Here is a 21,728-nt window from a genome sequence, read left to right as displayed (position 1 = left end):
GGGTATAAACTATGTGATAATCTAGGCCATGGTCTACCTCTGTGCCAAATTTCAACCAAATCCGTTCAGTTGTTTCTACGTTTGATAGTAACAAACATTGAAACATTAGAAGGAAGACTAGTAAAAAAATATATATAAACATTTTTCCGTAATAATCTATACTTTGGTTATTTCAAAAATATATAATGATGATATTGCTTCGTTAATTACATAATAAAAATGCTGTTAAAATTGTTGATTCCGTGTCCGTGTCTACTCCTAAATAATTTTAATTGACAACCGCAATTATTAGAAGGAATATTTTTGTAGTATATAAAATTTTCAAAATATCCAAAAAATATTGTTTTATAGTAATTATTCGTTAATCAATAAGCAATATATAAATAAGTATAAAACTAGTTGCTCAAGGCCGCTTACTCGGGAAGGGGCATTAACTGCACTGGCAAGATTAAAAATAATTTATTATCTATTTATTACTAGTTTCGGCTGGAGTTTTGTTGTTCCTTAAAGCATTCTTATATAAGTCCGCAGTTGTTTTCACGTTAAGTTCATGGATGCGTGTGTAAAAAATAAAGTGATGGAAAATTCAGTGTGTAAGTACCTTGTTATTTAATTGATTTTGTTAATAATGGCAAATATTACTTATCCAGATATTTTTGTGTTTGCAAACGGTAGAAAACTTTTTCCGCATTTACCAAACATTATATTAAATTCTTACAATTTTAGGCATTAAAACTGAAGGGTGAAATATAAATGTAAATAATTTAGTTATTATATTTTATTAGACGGTCAACGTTTTGCCTTATGCTAGTACACACAATTGAATGTCCCTTGAAACAAATGTCTCGGGTATTTACCTATATTCGTAGATTTAACAGTTAGATGTCATGTCACGAAAAATCAACGGAGAAATAGGCTATATTGATACTTCTGGCTGACTCGAGTGAAAGTAGCAGTATTCAAACTTCGTGGCTTGGCTTAACACACGGCTGCATGCCTGGCTTTGGTTGGCATGTGCTGTGCTGTTACAGTATACTTACATATAAGGAACTTTTAATGTTAGTTTTTACTTTGCTACACTGCCAAACGATTGTACGTAGGTACCTGTTATAGAGATAAGCACAAGTCGACTCCTTTGTAATATTCATTGGCGTAACCATGGTAGCACTTCCCTCTGGATTAACACAAGTATTAATGTACCTATTGTATTGGAGCCGGTATAATTCTTGCAACCTTTCACAGGCAATTTAACTAATAGTCTGTCGTAGGTTGGCATTTTACATAAACTATAACAGCTATTATCTAGTGCACTAATTGATTAATGATTATGTGGATTCATTTTTAACCTCCGACGGAAAAAGAGGGGTGATATATGTTTAAGTTTTGTACATGTGTATCAGTGTTCCAAGGCATCGCTTCCAAACGGATGGACCGAATTTAATATGTTTTTTTTTTAAGTTCAAAAACTGATATGATCGAGATGGGTTTTAATTAAATTAGAAAGATCTATTAAGGCGTTTGAAAACCGTTAGCTACTTTCCTAATTTCACAGGGTCGATTGATTTGAAATTTAGTATACTATTACTTCGGTAGTATTTCTAAGACATGGGGATATCATGTAGTCTGAGGAATAATCAACTCCTCAGCAACTTACAGCAGATAAAACGTGTTTGGACTCTATAATGGTCTCAATTAGTCGTTGTAAGTAAAAGGTGTTGATCGAGGTTCATGGTGGAGAAAATAGTACACCGGCACTGACGAGATGCACTAAATAAAAAGGCCTCGCGAGGATCGGCCACCCGGAACCTCACGTTGTTTAAGACCGCCACTGAGTCAGGGGATCCCATTGCGTCTACGGGGGCATATCCGTCTATTTGCAATTACAGAGGGCCTACCATCATCTTTTATCGAGCGACTCAGTATTGATTCAGTTCAATATAGGTTCCTAAACTGAATCGGGTTATTTCGTACCATCATGTCATTAACTCACAATCCCATTTCAGTCGGAACTCGGTGGATGAGTGAATGAAATTTGTCTCTGGTCTGTTCGCTACATAACAAATTAAAAAGGGATAGCCCTATACGCACTGTATAAGTGTGTTTCGCTTGTTCAATACTTCGAGTTCTGCGTTCCGAAACCTTAGTTAGTTATTTCCCGATAAGTTGCTGTTTATTTTGTTAAAAGCAAAAAAATTAAAAATGACTAATATATACGAGCTGTTAATAAGTTAATTGAAAGGCGGGTATTAACTCGCTACAAAATTAATTTAATACCTTGATTTAGGTGAAAATATTTCATCGTTTGTATTATTATAAAACTAAATTTAGATTTCTGTTTCGAGTTAAAACGCACCTCTCGCTTTTGACAACAGTGTCGAGTTGCGCGGTTATTGTTTATGTTTGTTTTATAATTTACAGTGAGTTGTCTCGTCGAAGAGTTAATTATACTCAATAGGAGAAATTATGGGAAATTTTATTCCAAAATAAATCATTCGCAACGGGATACAACAAAACTTCCTAAGCTAGAGAATTTTCGAGTGTTTTTGCCCGAACGCAAGTCACAAGTGGCCACTTATACTTTCTAGAAGCACACATGCTGCAACACTATTACATTTTAAAACTGATATTGCTCATTTTTTGTGTTTAATAACAAACAAGACCAATCCAGGCACAAAAATACTAACTTGTTTTGAATCGCTTATTTTGACAGAAAACCGACCCAGTTTAGGTTCCATTGTACATAATGGTACGACAAAGAACGAATGATAGTAGATTCCGATTCAATATTGAACTTGATTAGGCGGTGACGTATATTGGTAGTGTTTGACGACATCATGGTACGAAATAGCGAACCAGTTCAGTTTAGGTCCTGAACTGAGTCGGAATAAGAGATGATGGTAGGCCCACAGGCGTTCTAATCGATGGACAGCATTGATATCCCTACCTATAGATAAAAAGAGCTCTTTACTTGTACAGCTATGTAGCTAAAATTATATATTTTGTGAATATTTTTACTAAACGCGTTCCCTTTTTATTTTATTATCGGCGTAGATCTATATAAATGATCGGCATTAAGTATTATTTGTGATTTGACATTTTGTAATTAATAATAATTTATATATATTATAAATTATGAGTACTAGTCATCGAGTGGTCGAAAGACCGTTGTATTTTATATAAGTATTTGTAACACATCAAGGTGCATATTATATACATATTTTTGCACTCCCTTATATGAACATAATTCTTGCCAAATCTAACAATCGGCGCGCGCACTTTTATACTTAAAAAAGGATAGAACGTTTTCCCTTTAAGTAAGTAGGTATCCAGAGGTATATCCCAGGTGTTTGATATTCAGTAAGACTATAGACTAATATTAATACATTATAGACTATAAAACTTTAAAGACGAATACTTAATATTAATCTTTTCTCAGTTTGATCATAGATTTACGTGTAAAAAAGTTATTAGTAAAAAACATTTTTAAGCGAGCTTTTACTTAATGTTCTAAAAAGAAAAATAAATTAAATTGAATCAAATTCATAGAGTGCTTTTCTAATGCATATAATAATTAAAGAGGTACCTACATTGCTTTTGCTTCACATGAGTGTATAATATACGTGATTTCAAAGATCAAATGTCAGTCTTGAGTTTCTTTTTAATTTTTTTATATTGTTATTTTTTGTACGTATTGTTTACTATGTTATTAATTACAAATTGATATTGGAAAAACCACTAAATAAAGGTAGGACTTAGCCAAAATATTAAGAGAAAACTAATTAGATAAGTACATACAATTAGTGATTACCTATTAATGTTTAAGTCATTAAATGAATCTTGTTTAAAATGTTGCAATGAACCTCATAAAACTTTAATTTAAGTAGGTTCATTTCTTTTAAGTTCATTTCATTAACTAATACATTAAGTATACCTAATTAAGTGATGATTAATTAAAAACTCTAACTTATATTTGTACCTTAAACACAAGAAAAAACTAGGGGGGAGTCCGGAACACGTGCCCAGATGGGAGAGTTGTACCACCTTTCAAATGTAAACTTAAATTTCGCGCTAATGAAATGTCAAAAACGGTCGCGCACGGGAAACCAATAACAACCATGCCGCCATTTTGCACGACGGCCGGTTTGATTAGCTGACAGATTATGAAACTTGTTATTGTCACTCCAGAGTAAATTTTATTAATACATTTATGATTGTAGCTTGTTAATACTTGTATAATACATATAAGTAATATTAGGAATTGAGTGCTTCGACAGCGTAGTTGTAATGCGTACGCGATACGTGTACAAATGCCGTGCTTGGCTTCAAATTCCGGGCCCGGCTAAAAAAATATAGCAGGTAACTAGATATTCCCATTAAAAAAAAAACTCGATCGCAGCTAGGTGAAAAGCACATAAAGCCAATAGGGCCTGCGCCTGATCATTTTCCGGCCATGTCGGATTGCAGTCCGTCGGACTAGGAGAGTGAGGGAACAGGGAGTGCACCTTTTCCAGTATTATATATTAGTCTATTGTGCACCTGTGTATTGCGCACACATTTGTGCACTATAATTCCTATTAGTAAAAAAAATCAAAATCGGTAAAGTAGTTAGTTCCTAAGATCAGCGCGTTCAAACAAATGAACAAACTCTTTAGCTTTATAATATTAACTATAGATTACAGAGTAATGATTATATGTATATTATAGATATATTATATGGATTTTAAATAAACAAATAACCCGTGGAATCGCTTAATTAATAAGTACCTTCCTTTAACTTCCATAAACATTATCGCAAAACATTAGTAGGTGTTTAAATTTTGACTTGTAAATATAAACTGTTTCAGGGGCAATATTGTTGGTGAGCTCAATGTGCGTGGTGCATCAAACGCATGCAGACCGGCTGTGCCTCACCGGGAACTTCGAACACCAAGTGGCGACGGTGCTGAGCCACATCAGACTCTCCGATGAGCGGCTCGGCAACATCTCGCAGGTCCCCAGGGACTTGGAGCGCTTGTTCCAGCACCACTGGCCCGGTAAAATACAATATTTTACACTGTGGTCCACACACCTCTCGTGTCCAGGTGTGAGATCAAAAACCAAGGATGCGGGACCAGACCCCAGCGTATAATAATAAACACTATAGTAATGTTTCGGAACTCAAATGCTGTGTAGCGTAGTGGGACGCACCCAAGTTTTGTTACTAACATGTTCAATACTCATATTCACACATAAGGCGGTAGGCCGCACTGCTTTCGATAGATTATAGTTCATTGTTTGGCGCTCACAGTCAATGGAATCCTTTTCCTTTCAGGTTGCAAAGTATTGAGATTTGGGTCGACGATAACTCTTCTCGCGCTGAAGTCGAGCGACGTAGATTGTTTTGTGGACATACCGGGCGACGACAAAGGCGATCCACAGGCTCTACTGACCGAGGCGCTGGCCATCTTGAAAAACCACCCGGATCTGTTCGAACATTTCGTATTAAAGCAGTCGGTACGCGTTCCACTGCTGACTTGTAAACATATCCCCGCTAACATCTCTGTGGACATTAGCGTCTCTGGCCCCTTCGCTGTCAACAGCAGCCGAGTGTTGTCTCATCTTCTGCATTTAGACCAACGAGGTTTAGATTTAGCTAGGATCCTTAAATATTGGGGCACGGTGCACGACCAGCCAACGGGAAACTCACGCTGCCGAGCTACGCGGTGGTGTTGATGGCCGTATTTTATTTACAACAAAAGAACATCGTGCCGTCCGTTGCCGCGCTTCAGCAGAACGCGACTCCTTACGAAGTAGAGCATTGGAACACTGCCTTTCTGCCGATAGAGTACCACACGGATAATAAGGAGACCCTGTACGAGCTGCTCGGCGGGTTCTTTACATATTACAGCGACTTCGATTTTAGAAACACCGTCATATCTCCTTATGTCGGTTATCCCATAAAAATAGCAGATTTTGATAAAGTGACCAATTTTGGTATGTACAAACGTAATGTTGCAAACGGTTATGCGAAGCCATTTCCGTTCGGATATTTAAATATACAGGATAATCTCAGACACAGTGAGAATGTAGCGAGACCTTCCGACGTGCAGCGGTCCGCTCTGCGGTTGATAAGGCACGTGAGAGCTGCGGCGAGGATGTATAAAGAACTCAGCAGCGAGGAATTTCTAACTGCCATGTTGGTGCCCGAGAAAAGGGAAGAAACTGGCAGAAAAACAATATTTTGGGGGGGCGGTGTAATTGGTTCACTGGAAGACTGTATGAGACACCAGGAGAAAAATAGTTGATATCGAATAATTTTCACTTGTCAAGATATTCTATAACCAATGCGCTTAGTATTTCAGTTTCCTTACATTAACACTTTTGTCATGTTTGTATTTAAACTAAAAAGTATTGGAAAATTACATACATACTACGAAATGTATACTCTCTTATCTTCTGAACTTGGAGGAAAATATGGCAATAGACAAGTCCTGGGACTCCAGCCTGGACAGAGAAGATAGATGTTTAACTAGTTCTTCAGTCAGCCAATAATAAGTTTATTCTCCAAAAAACATAATTGCGACTATTATTGAGCCCTGGGTTAAGGTAGGTAACATTGCAGAACATTTGAATATCGGATGGCAAAGAGAAAGCAACCAGCCCAGGAACGCCTCGTTACATCATGGGGAAATATACGTGAGAATTCATATCTATAAGTATTTCGAAGCTATGAGAAATTTGCGAAACTGCATTAGGCGAGCGTGATGGACTAAGTCCTGTTAGTAATAGAGTCCTATGTCCAGCAGTGGGATTGTATAATACAAGGAGATTGGGAGAGAATACTTATGTAATTAAGTCCGCCTATATACTGTATTTATAGTGTATACAAAGTGTCAAAAATATAGGACTGGTTTTATTAAAAGGTTAAGCAGGACTATAGTTGTATAATGTTTAACTATGACTTATGAAGCGATTATTCAAACGGTTAGTACTGAACTAATTCATTAATTAATAGACAACTCACAGCCCACGCCGCTGGTTATCAAATAAAAAACCAAATACAATAAAACATTATAATGCAGCAAATGTATTATTCTTGTATTTGATGAGCCAGAACGAGTCGATTACGTCTCCGTTCAGATCTACAGACACCTGAAACAAGCAAACTTTATAAAATATGTAGACTATGGGCCGATTTCACCAGTAGCTGATAAATCTCCAATGTAAAACAGAAGGGAGAAATATAAATACAAATTACTTCAGAGATTATGTTTTATTAGTCGGACAGCGTTTCGCCTTATACTAGTGCACACAATTGAATGTCCATTGAAATTAATGCCTTGGGTTTTTATACCCGTCATTTAACAGTTGGATGTCATGTCACGAACAATCAACGGCGAACCATAGGCAATATTGATACTGCTGGCTGGCTCGAGTGGAAGTTGCGGCATTCAACCTCCGTGGCATAGCTTTAGCTTTGGCTGTGGCTTTGGCTTTGGCTTTGGCTTGGCTTGGCTTGGCTTGGCTTGGCTTGGCTTGGCTTGGCTTGGCTTGGCTTTGGCTTTGGCTTGGCTTGGCTTTGGCTTTGGCTTGGCTTAACACGTGGCTGCATGGCTGGCTTTGCTTGGCATGTGCTGCGTTGTAACAGTCGGCCATCCTGTAACAATTGCTCCCGCAATGGGACACAAGAACACGATTAGCTTTCTAGAAATCAATCAAATTTTCAGTGTCTTGTAGGTCGTCAGAGCTGTTGGCACTGTCAGATACAAGAGCTGCGCGTAATATGGTTGCAGAGTTTGCAGAAACTAGACCTGTAAAGATTTTATACCGTCTAAACCTTTTATGCCTCCGATCTTGTATCTGTCTTTGCCGACAAATTTAGTTATAAAATAGGGGCTCGATTACAAGTCTTATAGCTTTATATTAATTTTGGCACTGCTACTTGAAGGCGCTTGCCTAATACAAGATCACGATTTCAATGAATACGATAGCTTTTGCGACGTTTCACAATAATTTAATTTTAGCACTACTCTTATCAATACGCGCACTAGCCTTATCGTGCTTAGACCGAGTTGATTCAGACACGCAAATTAAAAACACTAGTGGTTAAACGTTAGACAATGGCTTGGCTTGACATACCTGGCTTGGCTAATGACTCGTCACACTTTTCAGCTCGCATCATAATATCGCTGACTTCAAAATTGATCTTCTTATCCCCAGTGTTGACAATCTTCATGTAGCCCTCACTTCCTCGGAGTAAAGTAGCAGGTAACGAGTAGGAAATACCTCGCAGTACGTAGAGACGCGGCGTTGTGCAAAAATTTCTTTCGTTGTTTCTGACCACATGGACTGGACTTTTATCATCGAGGTACCGGTTGGTTAGGTTTCTTTACTTGCCATCATAAGGGTTTGGCCGCGGAGTTTGTCTTGCGGATAAAAGGCTTTTATTTTGTCATTCTAGCCGTGTACGTCCCCTTAATTAGTAATTTTTTTAACCACGTAGATACCGTGCAATCTTCCTCATCAGAATCAAATTCAGAAATAAGTGACGCCGCACGGTGGCCTTTGAAATGAATGAGTCAGATTGAGTGGTAAGGTCTCTTGATCGAGTTCGTATAGCGCCTTTTTGACTTCATTTTCTAACAAATATTTGAGCAATTCTTTTGCTTTTGGTTGCGGATAATCTTCATTTTCGCTGGTATTGTATTGTTCTTGCTCCCTCTAGCCAGGCGGGCGAACGCCATTGCCAGTTTCCTTAGGGCGATTACTGTTCATATACCACTTCTGAGTAAAACAGAAGGGAGAAATATAAATACAAATTACTTCAGAGATTATGTTTTATTAGTCGGACAGCGTTTCGCCTTATACTAGTGCACACAATTGAATGTCCATTGAAATGAATGCCTTGGGTTTTTATACCCGTCATTTAACAGTTGGATGTCATGTCACGAACAATCAACGGCGAACCATAGGCAATATTGATACTGCTGGCTGGCTCGAGTGGAAGTTGCGGCATTCAACCTCCGTGGCATAGCTTTAGCTTTGGCTGTGGCTTTGGCTTTGGCTTTGGCTTGGCTTGGCTTGGCTTGGCTTGGCTTGGCTTGGCTTGGCTTTGGCTTTGGCTTGGCTTAACACGTGGCTGCATGGCTGGCTTTGCTTGGCATGTGCTGCGTTGTAACAGTACTTATTCGAAGTTATCAGATATGTTATATCTTTTGTCTTCACAGGTCTCGAATAGAGATATCTGGCAGATTAGCCAAATGTCGCGGACATAAATCTAAATAGGTAGGTACAGTAAAAGGCACAAGTCATGAGCACATATGGACTCTTGGGCGAGCGAGCGGATGGACAAACAGGACAAAATGTTCAGTAGCCGAGTGGCAAGAGACAGCCAATAGACAACGAGCATCCACTTTCGACCAATCACGTGAAATCTCGACGACTTGGATATCAAACCAACCAATCACAAGTGTGCTCACGACTCGTGCCTCTATCTGTATCCACACACTGTCATATACTTATAACACTCTAATACGGACTGACTAGCATCCTGAAATCCATCTTATCCAAGATTTTTTAAACAACAATAATACGAGATGATCAATCTGTTTTAAAAATAAAGTCCTAATACTTTGAGAGTGCTTTATTGGTCACTGTATACTCTCAGTATACTGAGCGTTGCGAAACATAACCAATAAATTCAGTACTTTGATTTAATGTTGGTGGTGTTGGCTTTATTCTAGGGCAAAATGATTTCACTTCAGCTATTGACGAGTGAAGCCTAGGGAACGACTACCAGCAGATACTTTTAATGTGCAAGGGATGTGCTTACCACCTAACGAACCATCTGTCAGTATTGCTTATGTAGATATGAATAATAATTCCATATGTAAGGATGTCATATTTTTTTCTGATTAGTCCATAAGGATTTAGTAGGGACGCGACGGTTGTGGCTTGTAGTAGATACCTACATACTTACTTGTTCAATATTGATATGCGTATTGTTGTACGCCTTGAACTTAGTGTAGCCGAAGTCCTGCGACCGATACGCGGACCATTTGAACGGAGTGTCTGGAAATCAATCATTTTTTTATGGTATATAGGCAGGTTACACACTGGCGAGCTTTGTCCTGCCACAGAATGTATTTTATGTAAACTACATTTCCTATTTTAGGTCGCGACAACAGCGCCACCTATCTTATCTTGTGTTATTTTTTTAAATTATCATATAATTCAAGCTGGAACTAACTAAACTGTCACAAACATTTTCATTCAATAAGTGATTTCGGACATAGCGAATACAAAAAATATTTCCATGGAAAAATATCACACATACTGTCAACGTTTTCCGTAGATTGTTCAAAATTATTCTTTGATACGAACCTTGTGATAATAATAAGGAACACAACAAAAAAATAGTTAGCCAATGGAGCTGTTCTCAAGTTAACAATAAATGCATGTGGCAATAGATTTTTATTTAGACAATCGACTCACGTCTAAAATGGTCCCTCCCTTCCTTGCACCCCGCCGACCCCGTCACTATGTGGACTGGCGCTCTGGAACAACACCACAAATGCGACTGCACCATAAACTACGTATTCGCATTAGTATTGGACTGCTGTAATGCTAACAGAGACCGCAAAGAAATAAAAATATCCCTTGTCTTGGAAAGGGGGAAATAGAAAAGAAAAAGCAGATTGGATGACTCGTGACACAAATGAACGGTGAACATGAATGAATGAATGAACGGTAATCGAACGTGTGCTTTTAACTTTAAATACATTTGAAATTGTTTTCTTGTATTTTTTTTATCGTTTTGACTTGCTAATAGACTTTAGAATACTCAAATGATATATTGTTAAAATATATATTCGCCCGCTGTTACATATACAGCTATTATATCTAGGTCGGTGAATACCTTGAGACAAGTTTCAATAATATTTTTATTCCCCCTGCAAAAAATTGCGGTATTCGCTACACAAACACGTTCGGTAAAGGATAAAAACAAACACCAATTAATTATCTACTACTTTTATTCTAAGAACTTTACAAAATATATTGCAACAAAAAATATTTTTCGCGAATACATATTATTATCGTATTCTAATACGTATACCTCCAAGTTTGATATGTATTATAAATTGACTAAAATCTAAAATTACAATTGGGAAAATTTTGAGACAATAATAATATCACAATTGCTTTGTCAATAACGTTACTCCTGCGATGTGTATATAACATTCGTTCTAGATGCGATGGTTACACATCGTACGCTTTGTGTTTGTCCTTCACGATCCAGAACGAGTCGATCACTTTCGCTTTCAGATCCACGCTCACCTGCAACACAACAACAAAACAAATTAAAATAACAAAAAAAGAGAATATGTAGGGATATATCTAAATCACAAAGCCCTAACGAGTTAAAATTTTCACAAATACTACATTAATTTATGGACACAAAACCTACTAAGTAATTAATATGTAGATCTGAATTATAAATCCCTGTATCTTTTACTTTTAAATTATCATTTCACAAACTTGGCATTTACATTTTTAATGCATCCGTTCCTTGTTAAGTGACAGATTATCGGCCGATTGCAATAAAAAATATCTATCTTAGGTTTCGATCCGATCCAGAGAATATACCAATCAGAACATGTAATCTAGATAATCAAAATACAGGGTAGCGGACCTACCCTAACCGAGTATAGGTCGATTATCTAAAGTCGCCAACTTAGATAATGGTACTATGAGACCATATGAAACCTATCGAGAGGAGGTCCATACCTGTTCGAAGTGCACGTGCGTTTTGTTGTAGGCCTTGAAGCGCGTGTACCCGTAGTCGCTGGAACGGAACGCGGACCACGCGTAGTGTGACCCTGCAACACACACCGACATGATAAAACCATCATTTACACGGAACAAATTTTTAGACGCGAGAATCCAGCACAATAATAATTACTAACAACTAGCATTTATCGCTGCTTCGCTGCGTGAAGGAGTTTGCCAGGATATTTTTTTCCGACTTACTTGATATGTGTCGTTATATTATGACCAAATTACACAAAATCATTATAAACTGTAATCTATATGTTGTTCTGATGTATAACCAATATTACTATAAAGTTTCATCCAAATCTGTTCATTAGTTTTGTCGTGAAAGAGGAACAAACATAACTACATCCATTCTCACAAACTTTCGCATTTACAACACTAGTAGGATGATCGCCAGATATACTGTTCAGCTGCAGGCGAGAACTGAAAATTCGCTTGCCGTACAAGAATCGCTCGAGCAACTTTCACGTCAACTGCGACTATTTATACGATTCATTTTATTGTTGAATATGCGAGTATCCGTCTATTGTCTTGAGTAACTGTCTATAAATTTGTATACGATAATAGCTCAGGCGTGGCAGATTTTTCTTATCAACTTGGATGAGAATTACCTTTTAAGTGCAGTTTGGCCACTTTGCAGCGCCCCATATAAAATCAATGCCAGATAGAATCAAACTCGCGACCCGAGTTACTTACTCTCGAAGGGGTCCACGCCCTCCTTGCAGCCGGCGGACCCGGTGATCAAATGTACCGGCGCCCTGCAACACACAAACACACATACAATGATAACTCATCTAAGCTACAATTGACGCACAACACGAGGCTCTAAATAACGATTTGGTTTGTGTGGCGAGACAAGGCAAGCGACGTCATTAAGATTTGACGTTACGAAATAAAAGTACACGAGGCTTCAGTTTCGCGAACAACACGTATTAATTTAACTTTAAATTAATAGTTGTCGTTTAAAAAATTAAAACCTTTGTGCGTCAATTGTTTAGTAAAAGCTTTTAGTAATTAGTAAATTTATTAAATTTATGAAAATGCGAGTTTGGGCCAATAACTTACATAAGTTTGAAACAAACACACATCTTGCATTTATCTCCGAAGGGGTAGGGGCAGTGGTGCAATCGGGCCCGCCCCATTTGTCGCCAAGTAAGTCTCGTCCCAAGACGTGATAGGGGCCGAGTCTCGCCAAATTCTCACCCGATACTGAGCAGAAAAACCCGATTTCACTTTATCCAGCCCGGGATTTGAACCCGGGCCCTCAGAGCGATGCCGTATATCGCACAATACAACTACGACACCGAGGCAGTCCACTTGAAGTGGCCTTGACTGATTTTTACCGGTAGCACCGGAGACATATGAAACTACTGCTGATATTAAAGGAGAATAGGTATTTAGAAAAGAGAGGGGAGTGTTCACACACACACGTTCACATTTCATGTATTGGACCCAAACTGCATGCAACGTTGTTATTGAAAGCAATATTAGTAGAAGCTGTTTGATTAATAAAGCTATAGATAAATATGATAAATTGTATGACGGTTTACCTTCAGCAATTTTGACACAGTTTTAACACCAAAAGCACACACACCAAAATAAATACGAATGAAATATGTTGACTTTATGAAATTTTTAAATTTCTTGCATTAGTTCCACTCATACGTAAAGCATATGTCAACATGTACATTATTATTAACGTAGTACCATTAATTTAGTGCATTATTAAAAACAATAAAATCAAATTTCATGTTATATTTGTATTTACGACGAAAGATAATAGTCGATAATCTAATAAACGCGTGTTTATTGGAAACATATTATTGTTTCAAAACAGTTTACGACATTATTTCTATGAGGTAAAAAATAGCACATTTTTAAAAGCACTCTTTGATTCCTGGAAAACGCACGCAAAACTGGTTCCCGAAATATAACTGTATAATAAGTAAGTATATAGCTTCCAGTTAGTGCAAGCATTTTTAAATTGAATTAGTTCCAGGGACTTTTTACTTGTTCAAATATATAAAATTAACTTTTTATCATGTATCAGTATGTATATTTATCGATATTTATTTTATCATATATCGTTTTAAAACGATAAGTGATAATCGATAAATTCCGATTATAATATACAATCGAATCAAAATCGATAATTGATACACCATTTATCGATTAAAATCAAATCAAAACCGATAATTGATAATCGGATTTAATCGATTATGGGTTTGCATGCATTGCTTCTTGTTGACATATTTTCCAGAGCTGATTAATCAGTAATAAATGCGGTCTCACCCAGGGTTGACGTAGGGCTGTTCCACGGAGCCGTTGTAGACCTGGTTGTCGTAGAGCGGCCACGTGCGTTCGTACGAGTGTTCGTGAGCCCAGATCACCACGTCCACGCCGTACGCGGCCAGCAGCGGCTCCAGACCGCCTGCACAAGTACGTGATATACGGTGCCGAAGAGGTTTAAAACAATATATTATAATTGTTATAAAAGGGCTGGGATAAGTGGGCTGTTAGGTATTGAGCAGTATTTAGATCATTTGTCGGGCATTATGTGTTTTATGAAGAGTTAATAATTTAGCATCGAAAAACGCGCACTGACGACCTTTACTGATCCAACCGTTAATACCACACATGAGCAAAGGTTAAGTCAATTATACCGTGTTTTAAATATCACGTTGAAAAGAAAATGAAATTGAAGACAATAAACAAAACTATAGTACGAGATCAATCTCAGGACGTGTTAACTTTGCTCTGTAAATACTGTTTGTAGTATAAAATGAAGTGTTATTGCGTTACCGAAGATGCCGAAGAGTCCGACGCGCGTGTACTCGAAGCTGCAGTCGATGTCGTTGGAGTTGCTGCAGTACATCGGCCGGTGGCCGTACAGCACGATCCACGGACGCTTCGCTCTGGAAACAGGCGTCATGTTAGATGGCACACAGACGTTACTGCATAAGTTAGCAGATATATTGAAAAGAAATCAGCTTTTTTACATTTAGCACTACAATATTTATTTTTTAATAGAACACTATATTTGGTCCACAATTCACTAGACTCTACTTTTCGTCTCCGATGCTCAAATAGAACTCATCGACTTAGCACAAGCAAACAATATCACGACTTTTAACTTAAAATCAAACTACGTTCTTTTGAAATTTAAGGTCATAATTGAAAGCTAAATGCGACACAATATTTTAGGATTTGATTTTAAAATGTTGATTTTGTTTTATTATTATATAATCAAAAATCATGACAACGTTAAATACGAGAGTGTTTATCGAGAAAAACTTCCCATAATGGTTTGTTATTTTCGTTCTGAAGTAATTCAATTATGGCGGCCTGTTTGAAACCAGACATACACGCTCCCGGAACGCGACACACTTCATGGGTTCTAACACCGTATGTATGTACAAATACCAACATCAAATATATGCAGTTCTACCTGTTCTCCGGCAGGCTAGCCTTAGCCAGATCTTTCTTGAGCCACTCGTACTGGTTGAAGATGAGCTTGAGGCCGTACTTGGTGAAGTAGTAGACCTCGGTGGAGATGGAGACGAAGTGCACGGGGCCGAGGTCGAAGCTGTAGTACAGGCTCGAGTCGCGGCCCGGCATGCTGAACCGACTCGCGTAGTTACTGAAGTTGCTGTTGGCAAGAGTTGTACCTGTTATAACCATTAACACACACATCACGCCTTTATCTCTGAAGGGATAGGCAGACGTGTACCGTCTTTTTGCCAAGTTCTTTGATGTCTCGTCTATGATGTGATGACGACGAGCTTATCGACCATTATATATAAGCAAACAATAACACATTAATTAGGATGAAATCTATCATACGCGTAGGCCTAAACACAATTTTATTTACAGCTAGTATATTTTATAGTCCGTCACAACACTCAAAGTTATTGTTACATTCTGTTATTTGCCAAAATTATGACGTTTATGTTTGAGCAACCACTATGACTTTTACTTATGCAGTTCATGAAGAAACTCTCTGTGCGGCGTTTTTTATTCAGTCATAGTAAAGTGCTGTTAGTAAGTGTGTAAGGGCTCAAATATTGTCAACTGACGAGAGATGATAATAGCCAGTAACAATTATGCCTGTTAGAAACCGGAAATACACAGGCTGATCTCAGAACGCACACACGGGACACATTGTGGCGGATGTAACACGTTGTGCACGGTGATCGCTATCCAGCTGTAATCCAGCAGTGGCTACTAACTACTTCTCCTCGTGGTTGCCGGGGCAGGTCATGTACGGCAGGGAGGCTGCGAGCGGCTGGATCTGGCGCATGAACTGGTCTCCCACGCGAGCCTCCTCCGAGTCCATGTCGTACGCGAAGTCGCCCACGTGCAGCAACACGTCGAAGTGGCCACGCTGCGCCTCGTCTTGCAGATACGACAGCGACTGGGAGAATAGGAAGCGTTAGCATCTTGAATAAATAACAAATGGGGATGTTTTGAAACACATAGCTGATATGTTAATTATATTACTAGATCATAACCCAGATGAATAGATGCACTATCTTTTAGCTCGCTCTGCTCTACCATGGAATAATGTTTGCAATATTAATTGCTTTTAATTTTAAAAAATCTTTGGCGACAAATTAGGCCATGCTAGTATCCAATAACGACGTATGTTACATAGTGACGCTATCCTACCAAAATTGTTCTTTTCTATTGGTTACTGGTCTTTCCCATATATAATATATACTAGCTCCCCTTGCTCCTTACTAGCCGCCTACTATCTTTAACGCTAGACGGCTGTCTTTTAAAATCCTTTAAAGATAGATCTGCATCACAGAACTAAGCTGTGGGCAGTAACTAGTACAATAAACTCACGTGTGCATTCTCGCTGCCCATGTCGCCGTAGATGGCAGCGCGCAGCACCCAGTTCTCACCAGCTGGCGGCGTCTTGAACGAGAACATCTCAGACCAGCCGTACACTGAACCCGCGTGGTACACTGAAAGCAAACAACTGAGTGTCACAGTAGACCGGTAGAACAGGCTCCTGAGAGGATAAATGAAAACTAATGTTTAGGAGAAAGTGCTGAGTTATGTACCCTTTTATTGGAGGGATATATTGTAGACCAAATTTACAAATCACATGGCTAAAACTAAGTGCCGAAATATATACTTCTAGATAAGTTTGGTCTATAATTATCTCAAGATTATGGCGAGATCATTAGTGAAACCTTCCTAAAAAAACATGAAACCAAACTATGGCCCTCTTGTTATTTAACTTTAATACTCACCATACTTAGTGTTAAACTTGAGATCTTTCAGCACCACATTATGAATCCACTGGGAGCGTTGTTCTTTACCGCCGTCGATAAAGAGCTTGGCCGAGCCGACCGCCTCCTTGTCCATAATGCCCTGGCCATATTGAACCCGGGACTCCTGCGTGTCGTTGAACGTCGACCATGTTACCACTATGTCATTGGTTTTTTCTACAAAATAAGAATTGGTTACATTATTTTCAATTAATGTTTTTTTTTCGTTGACTATCTGATCTGAGGTATCCACATATGTGTTGTGAGTTTTTTTTATTGCCCTGAATAATGAGACGAGCTTCGCCGCTGCCTGATGGTGAGCGATACGACACTCCATAAACAGTAGAAACACCATCTAACACCTTTTACACTGGCTACAATGTTCGTCAAACCGGAACACTATAGTGACTACACACTGCTGCTTAGCGGCGGAAATAGATGTTGCGGTGGTATCTACCCAGTTGGACTCTCACATATGAAAGATATACCACCAGTAGATCCAGTCCATCTGGGTAAGTCTGTAACTGTGTTGTCTGCTTCTGCTACCAAGCAGGGGTGTAATAGTGTTTATTGTTGAGTTTCGGTTGGAAAGACATTGTAGCAAGCATAATTATTAGATTTAATATTTTATGTGTGTTGTACTTTTTGAACTCCAAAGACAAATCAAGCAACACGGTCGAGTTTATCATCTAGTTCTATAAACAAAAAATATTTGTCTTGTGATAGCTTTAATAGTATATTTATTGTGATTATATTTTTTGAGTGTACCTTTTCTTCCATATTATCAAAAGCCACGCTATTTCATAATTAGTATATTTAATTTGAAACACTGTTTCTAGTGCGCGATAATTCGCGGTCAAGAGCTATACACAGCACGACATAACAAACACCGGAAAATTGCGTCACCAAACAAATTGATAAATGTGAACCAAACATTAACCTCGGTAATCTGGGATGCTTGATTTAACAGCAAAATTATAACCTGGAGCATATTATAATCACTACTGAATATAATGAATTATTTTTTTATTTCACATTTTTTACAAAAATGTATAAATGCTCACTTAACGCTGACGGCATTATCTACTAGTCAAGCTTTGGGAGATGCAAAGACGAAACATAATATAACTAAATGAAACAACATGCTTATCTTTATGAAAATAGTACTTGACAATAAGTTACTCAAACTGCATAAAATATTCTTTATTTTACTCGCCCTAACGCCACTACTACTACTCCAATAATCATTGCAGCAGCAATAGCAAACTTTCAATCAGAAATGCAGAGACGCATACCCTATGTTTGCATTAAACTAAAGTTTGATGAAAAAATTTGAAAAGTAAAACTGGCAATTTTTGGTAAAAATATTTGTTACTTGAAGATAGTCTTCGGCAAAATGTTGGCACAGGTAACAATGAGTATGTGGTTTCATTTATGAACCCAATATCAAAATGACTATATCTTACTCACAGGGTTAATCACCAGTGTATAACAAAATATGTAATCATATTATGTGGATTCAACTCTGTGAGTCTCATGATGTTTTTTTTTATAAATGCACAATAGTGACTCCATTGCATTTGATGGTAAATGGTATAGAGTATTAATTCATGACCATCCCAATTGTCATTATGGTACAAACAACATATAACATTCTTATTTACTGTTTCTTTTTTATTTATTTCTTTCCCCCTCAATGGAGACAAATATATATTTTTTATTCCACACATCTATGACACTTTATCATTTGTTTTGTCTCATTCCATTGCTCTTATTACTAAAAAAGGAGGTCAATTGTGATGAGTAAGTAATAATATAATGATTACACTACACAAAACTTCACCCATCTGTATTACTAGCAAAATAATTGTTTATGTATGAATATTAATCAACATGTTATTGGGATCATGCTATTTACCTATTTGAGCACTTTGCACAGGTCAGTGACCTTACATACAACATTCATTCTAGCTGTATCATTGTTTGTCCACTTTAAATACAAAATGGAATAATTAAAGTAATCATGCCATATTGTAACAGATTGATAAGAATATTCATATTGTATTTAGAAATTATACATTATTAGATGTTGCTCATGGTTTCGCTTGTGTCAAGCTGTTTAGCACATATGTCGAAAAATATCCTATTTAATAACTCCATTATTTCCTATAGGATTAAATTACAAGTTTAAAAACATATGTGTTGATGCAGTATATGTTTTAGCCAAGTTTCATCCAAATCTGTTTTAATCTGAAGAAGAAACTTTGTATCAAATATCCAAACATTGACATGCATTTGCACTAGCTGCAATAATTCAATAATTCTAAACACAATCAACTCATAAGTCTCGCAGCTAAAAGTGTTGCAATATGCCTACTTGACAAGCTGCCACTTGTCATGATTGTTCACACAGTAAAATTGGCTTGCAGAAGTCAACTTCTGCAAGTACAGTGTGCCTTTAATATATAAAAAGAACAGAAACTTTGATTATTGAATGCTAACATTTTTGTATTAAAATACTTGGTATAAATTACTCTATATATTCCTTAAAACTGCATAAGATACCTACAATCTGCACCCAAGACATAAAGGACAAATAACAATAACAAAATATGATAACATATAAACTATATTTTACTCCAACAGTAGTTACGCACAGCTAAATATGTAAGGGTATTTAGAGGACATACAATGTGGAAGGATATTTTATTTGAATATCTACAACTATGTGTATTTAAACAATGAATTTGTTATGGTGCGTAATGTATTAATTTGAACATAATTAAAGTGACATTAAGTTAATAATATGGGAAAATTATGGAAACATATAAGTTCCTTGTTAAGTTATAATAGATATTTTTAATCTAATTTTTATTTTTGTATGAGGTTCACATTTTAGATTAGATTTCTTTAAAATATTATAATAAAATTCTCACATATTTTTCTAAGGTAAAGGCTTGTCACAAGGAAATTATTTGATAGTGGGTGATCACCATACTATAAACAACATTGTCTGGAGAATATTTTAGTTAAACAATAATATAGTTTATGGTGTAACAAATACATAATGTAATGGTTTGAACGGCTTTAATCTAAGTCACAATTTGTAATTATCTAACAATGTGCTGACATTTTCAAATTATTGTTATTGGTTCGTATTGTTACATTGATGTAAGTAACTAAATTTTAGACATAATACTTACCATTCTTCTACAAAAATAATTAGAAATAAGAAAATTGAAAAGAAAATTTATAAATTTTATGCTTTGTTTGATTGCTTCGCTCCATAACTTTTCTTACTAATAACTAACTCGAATATCATTAAGCATTACCTTCTTTTCACCGAAATAAAAATAATCAAAATATGTACTCACCACCAAATGCTATGTGTATCTGTTCGGGCTGGCAATATGTACACGTATATTTAGGTGCAGAACGCTCATTTGGGAACCAAGCAGTGCAAACATGGAGAAACAATAGTATTATTAATCTTCTCATTTTTATTTTGTCGCACCTTGTAAAACTAAAATCTCAGAATACCAATTAAGCAAGTTAGTTTTTAACTATTTCAGCTGTACTACAGTCTACAGTGTAGAGTCTACTCTATCCTATTCCTCGGTTATGACTAATAAATTGCCTTTGTTTTCTTAAAGTTTATAAACACGCACGACCACAGCTAGTTGGCCTTCGCTCGCAAAAATCGTCAATTCAATATAATATTATTATATTCTAATCGACAAACACAAGTCAGTACCAGTGTCGCCCTATCGTCATTTTTGTAATACCCCCAAGTTTCGTGAGGAAACCGCCAAGTTAATAATATAGGTTTGTAAAGTCTCCCAAAAAAAAGTTTACGATAAAAAAAGACTCTTTATTTTACCACCTAAAAAGAATACTTTTCAGAAGTAGCACATTATGTTTCCATTTTGGATCGGCTTTTATTATAATTACATACACGAATTCTTGCTACCGTGTTATAGCAAAAAAAAAAACTAATAGGATCCACGTCTCTAACCCCCAATCCGCGGAGCATGCAATGAAAGATTAAACAATTTAAAAATTTTAACGCATTTTACCGCCCAACTAAAAGTGTAATTAGGGGCGTAAAGCAACTCTCTAACTCTATTACGCTACGGAAATTCCCTACCCCACCTCCTTATAAAACAGAAATAGTAGGTTTATAAAGCCTGAGACAGTCATTACCCATCTTCCCTAGCAGCTCCACAATCTGGCGCGAGCGTCGACCGCCGTCGCCATGACAGTCGAATAAAACATGCGGTTTATGGATAAGTTAAATAGTGTATAATTACACATGAAATGAAACGTTTATTTTCTTTTATAGTTGCTGTATAATTTGTACATCGTCTAAAACACAGGAAGGCATTTAATTAATAGAATACAAATAGGTAGTAAGCCGACTAGCCGCGACAGTGGTTCGAGGTTGACTAAGTGAACGTCGGGGAATTGCCTTACTTTCGTCTTGCCAGTATTGAGCTCGGACAACGTATCTATGTAATAAAACATCTTAGCGTTGTGTAGTACTTTTTTCAAAATTCAAATAAATCATGGAAGAGAAGAGTATGAATTTCAAAGTTGCAAAATAAAATATTAATTTAAGTGCTATGTTCTTATGAG

At 37.0% G+C, this 21,728-nt stretch overlaps 2 protein-coding genes across 6 annotated transcripts; one reads left to right on the top strand and one right to left on the bottom strand.

The window, feature by feature from the left end:
* The first annotated feature begins 492 nt into the window (after positions 1-492).
* On the top strand, positions 493-6,914 carry LOC115446145 (terminal uridylyltransferase 4). Of its 2 annotated transcripts, none has more exons than XM_030172705.2 (3): positions 493-593; positions 4,845-5,033; positions 5,312-6,914. In XM_030172705.2, exons 1-3 carry the CDS (start codon positions 551-553, stop codon positions 5,710-5,712), a joined length of 633 nt encoding a protein of 210 aa, XP_030028565.2. In that variant the 5' UTR covers positions 493-550; the 3' UTR covers positions 5,713-6,914. The 2 variants fall into 2 exon arrangements, with proteins under 2 accessions (XP_030028565.2, XP_037293361.1); XM_037437464.1 differs by lacking the exon at positions 493-593 and adding an exon at positions 4,103-4,356.
* Positions 6,915-7,038: 124 nt separating this feature from the next.
* On the bottom strand, positions 7,039-20,859 carry LOC115446143 (acid phosphatase type 7). 4 transcript variants are annotated; one of them, XM_030172703.2, is made up of 10 exons: positions 20,468-20,859; positions 17,076-17,270; positions 16,663-16,784; positions 16,044-16,228; positions 15,263-15,463; positions 14,617-14,729; positions 14,107-14,245; positions 12,511-12,572; positions 11,767-11,858; positions 7,039-7,131 (listed from the first exon to the last, which is right to left on the bottom strand). In XM_030172703.2, the coding sequence occupies exons 1-10, from the start codon at positions 20,589-20,591 to the stop codon at positions 7,051-7,053; spliced, it is 1,314 nt and encodes a 437-aa protein (XP_030028563.2). In that variant the 5' UTR covers positions 20,592-20,859; the 3' UTR covers positions 7,039-7,050. The 4 variants fall into 4 exon arrangements, with proteins under 4 accessions (XP_030028563.2, XP_030028559.2, XP_037293360.1 ...); XM_030172699.2 differs by lacking the exons at positions 11,767-11,858; positions 12,511-12,572 and adding exons at positions 9,959-10,050; positions 10,474-10,535; XM_037437463.1 differs by lacking the exons at positions 11,767-11,858; positions 12,511-12,572 and adding exons at positions 9,951-10,050; positions 10,474-10,535 and having other exon boundaries at positions 7,107-7,131.
* Between the last annotated feature and the right edge of the window lie 869 nt (positions 20,860-21,728).

The sequence above is a fragment of the Manduca sexta genome, chromosome 11, assembly GCF_014839805.1.
Source record: "Manduca sexta isolate Smith_Timp_Sample1 chromosome 11, JHU_Msex_v1.0, whole genome shotgun sequence".
NCBI classification, from domain to species: Eukaryota; Metazoa; Arthropoda; class Insecta; order Lepidoptera; family Sphingidae; genus Manduca; species Manduca sexta.
The sequence above is the reverse complement of the archived record's forward strand: the minus strand, read 5'-3'. Positions and strand labels throughout refer to the sequence as shown.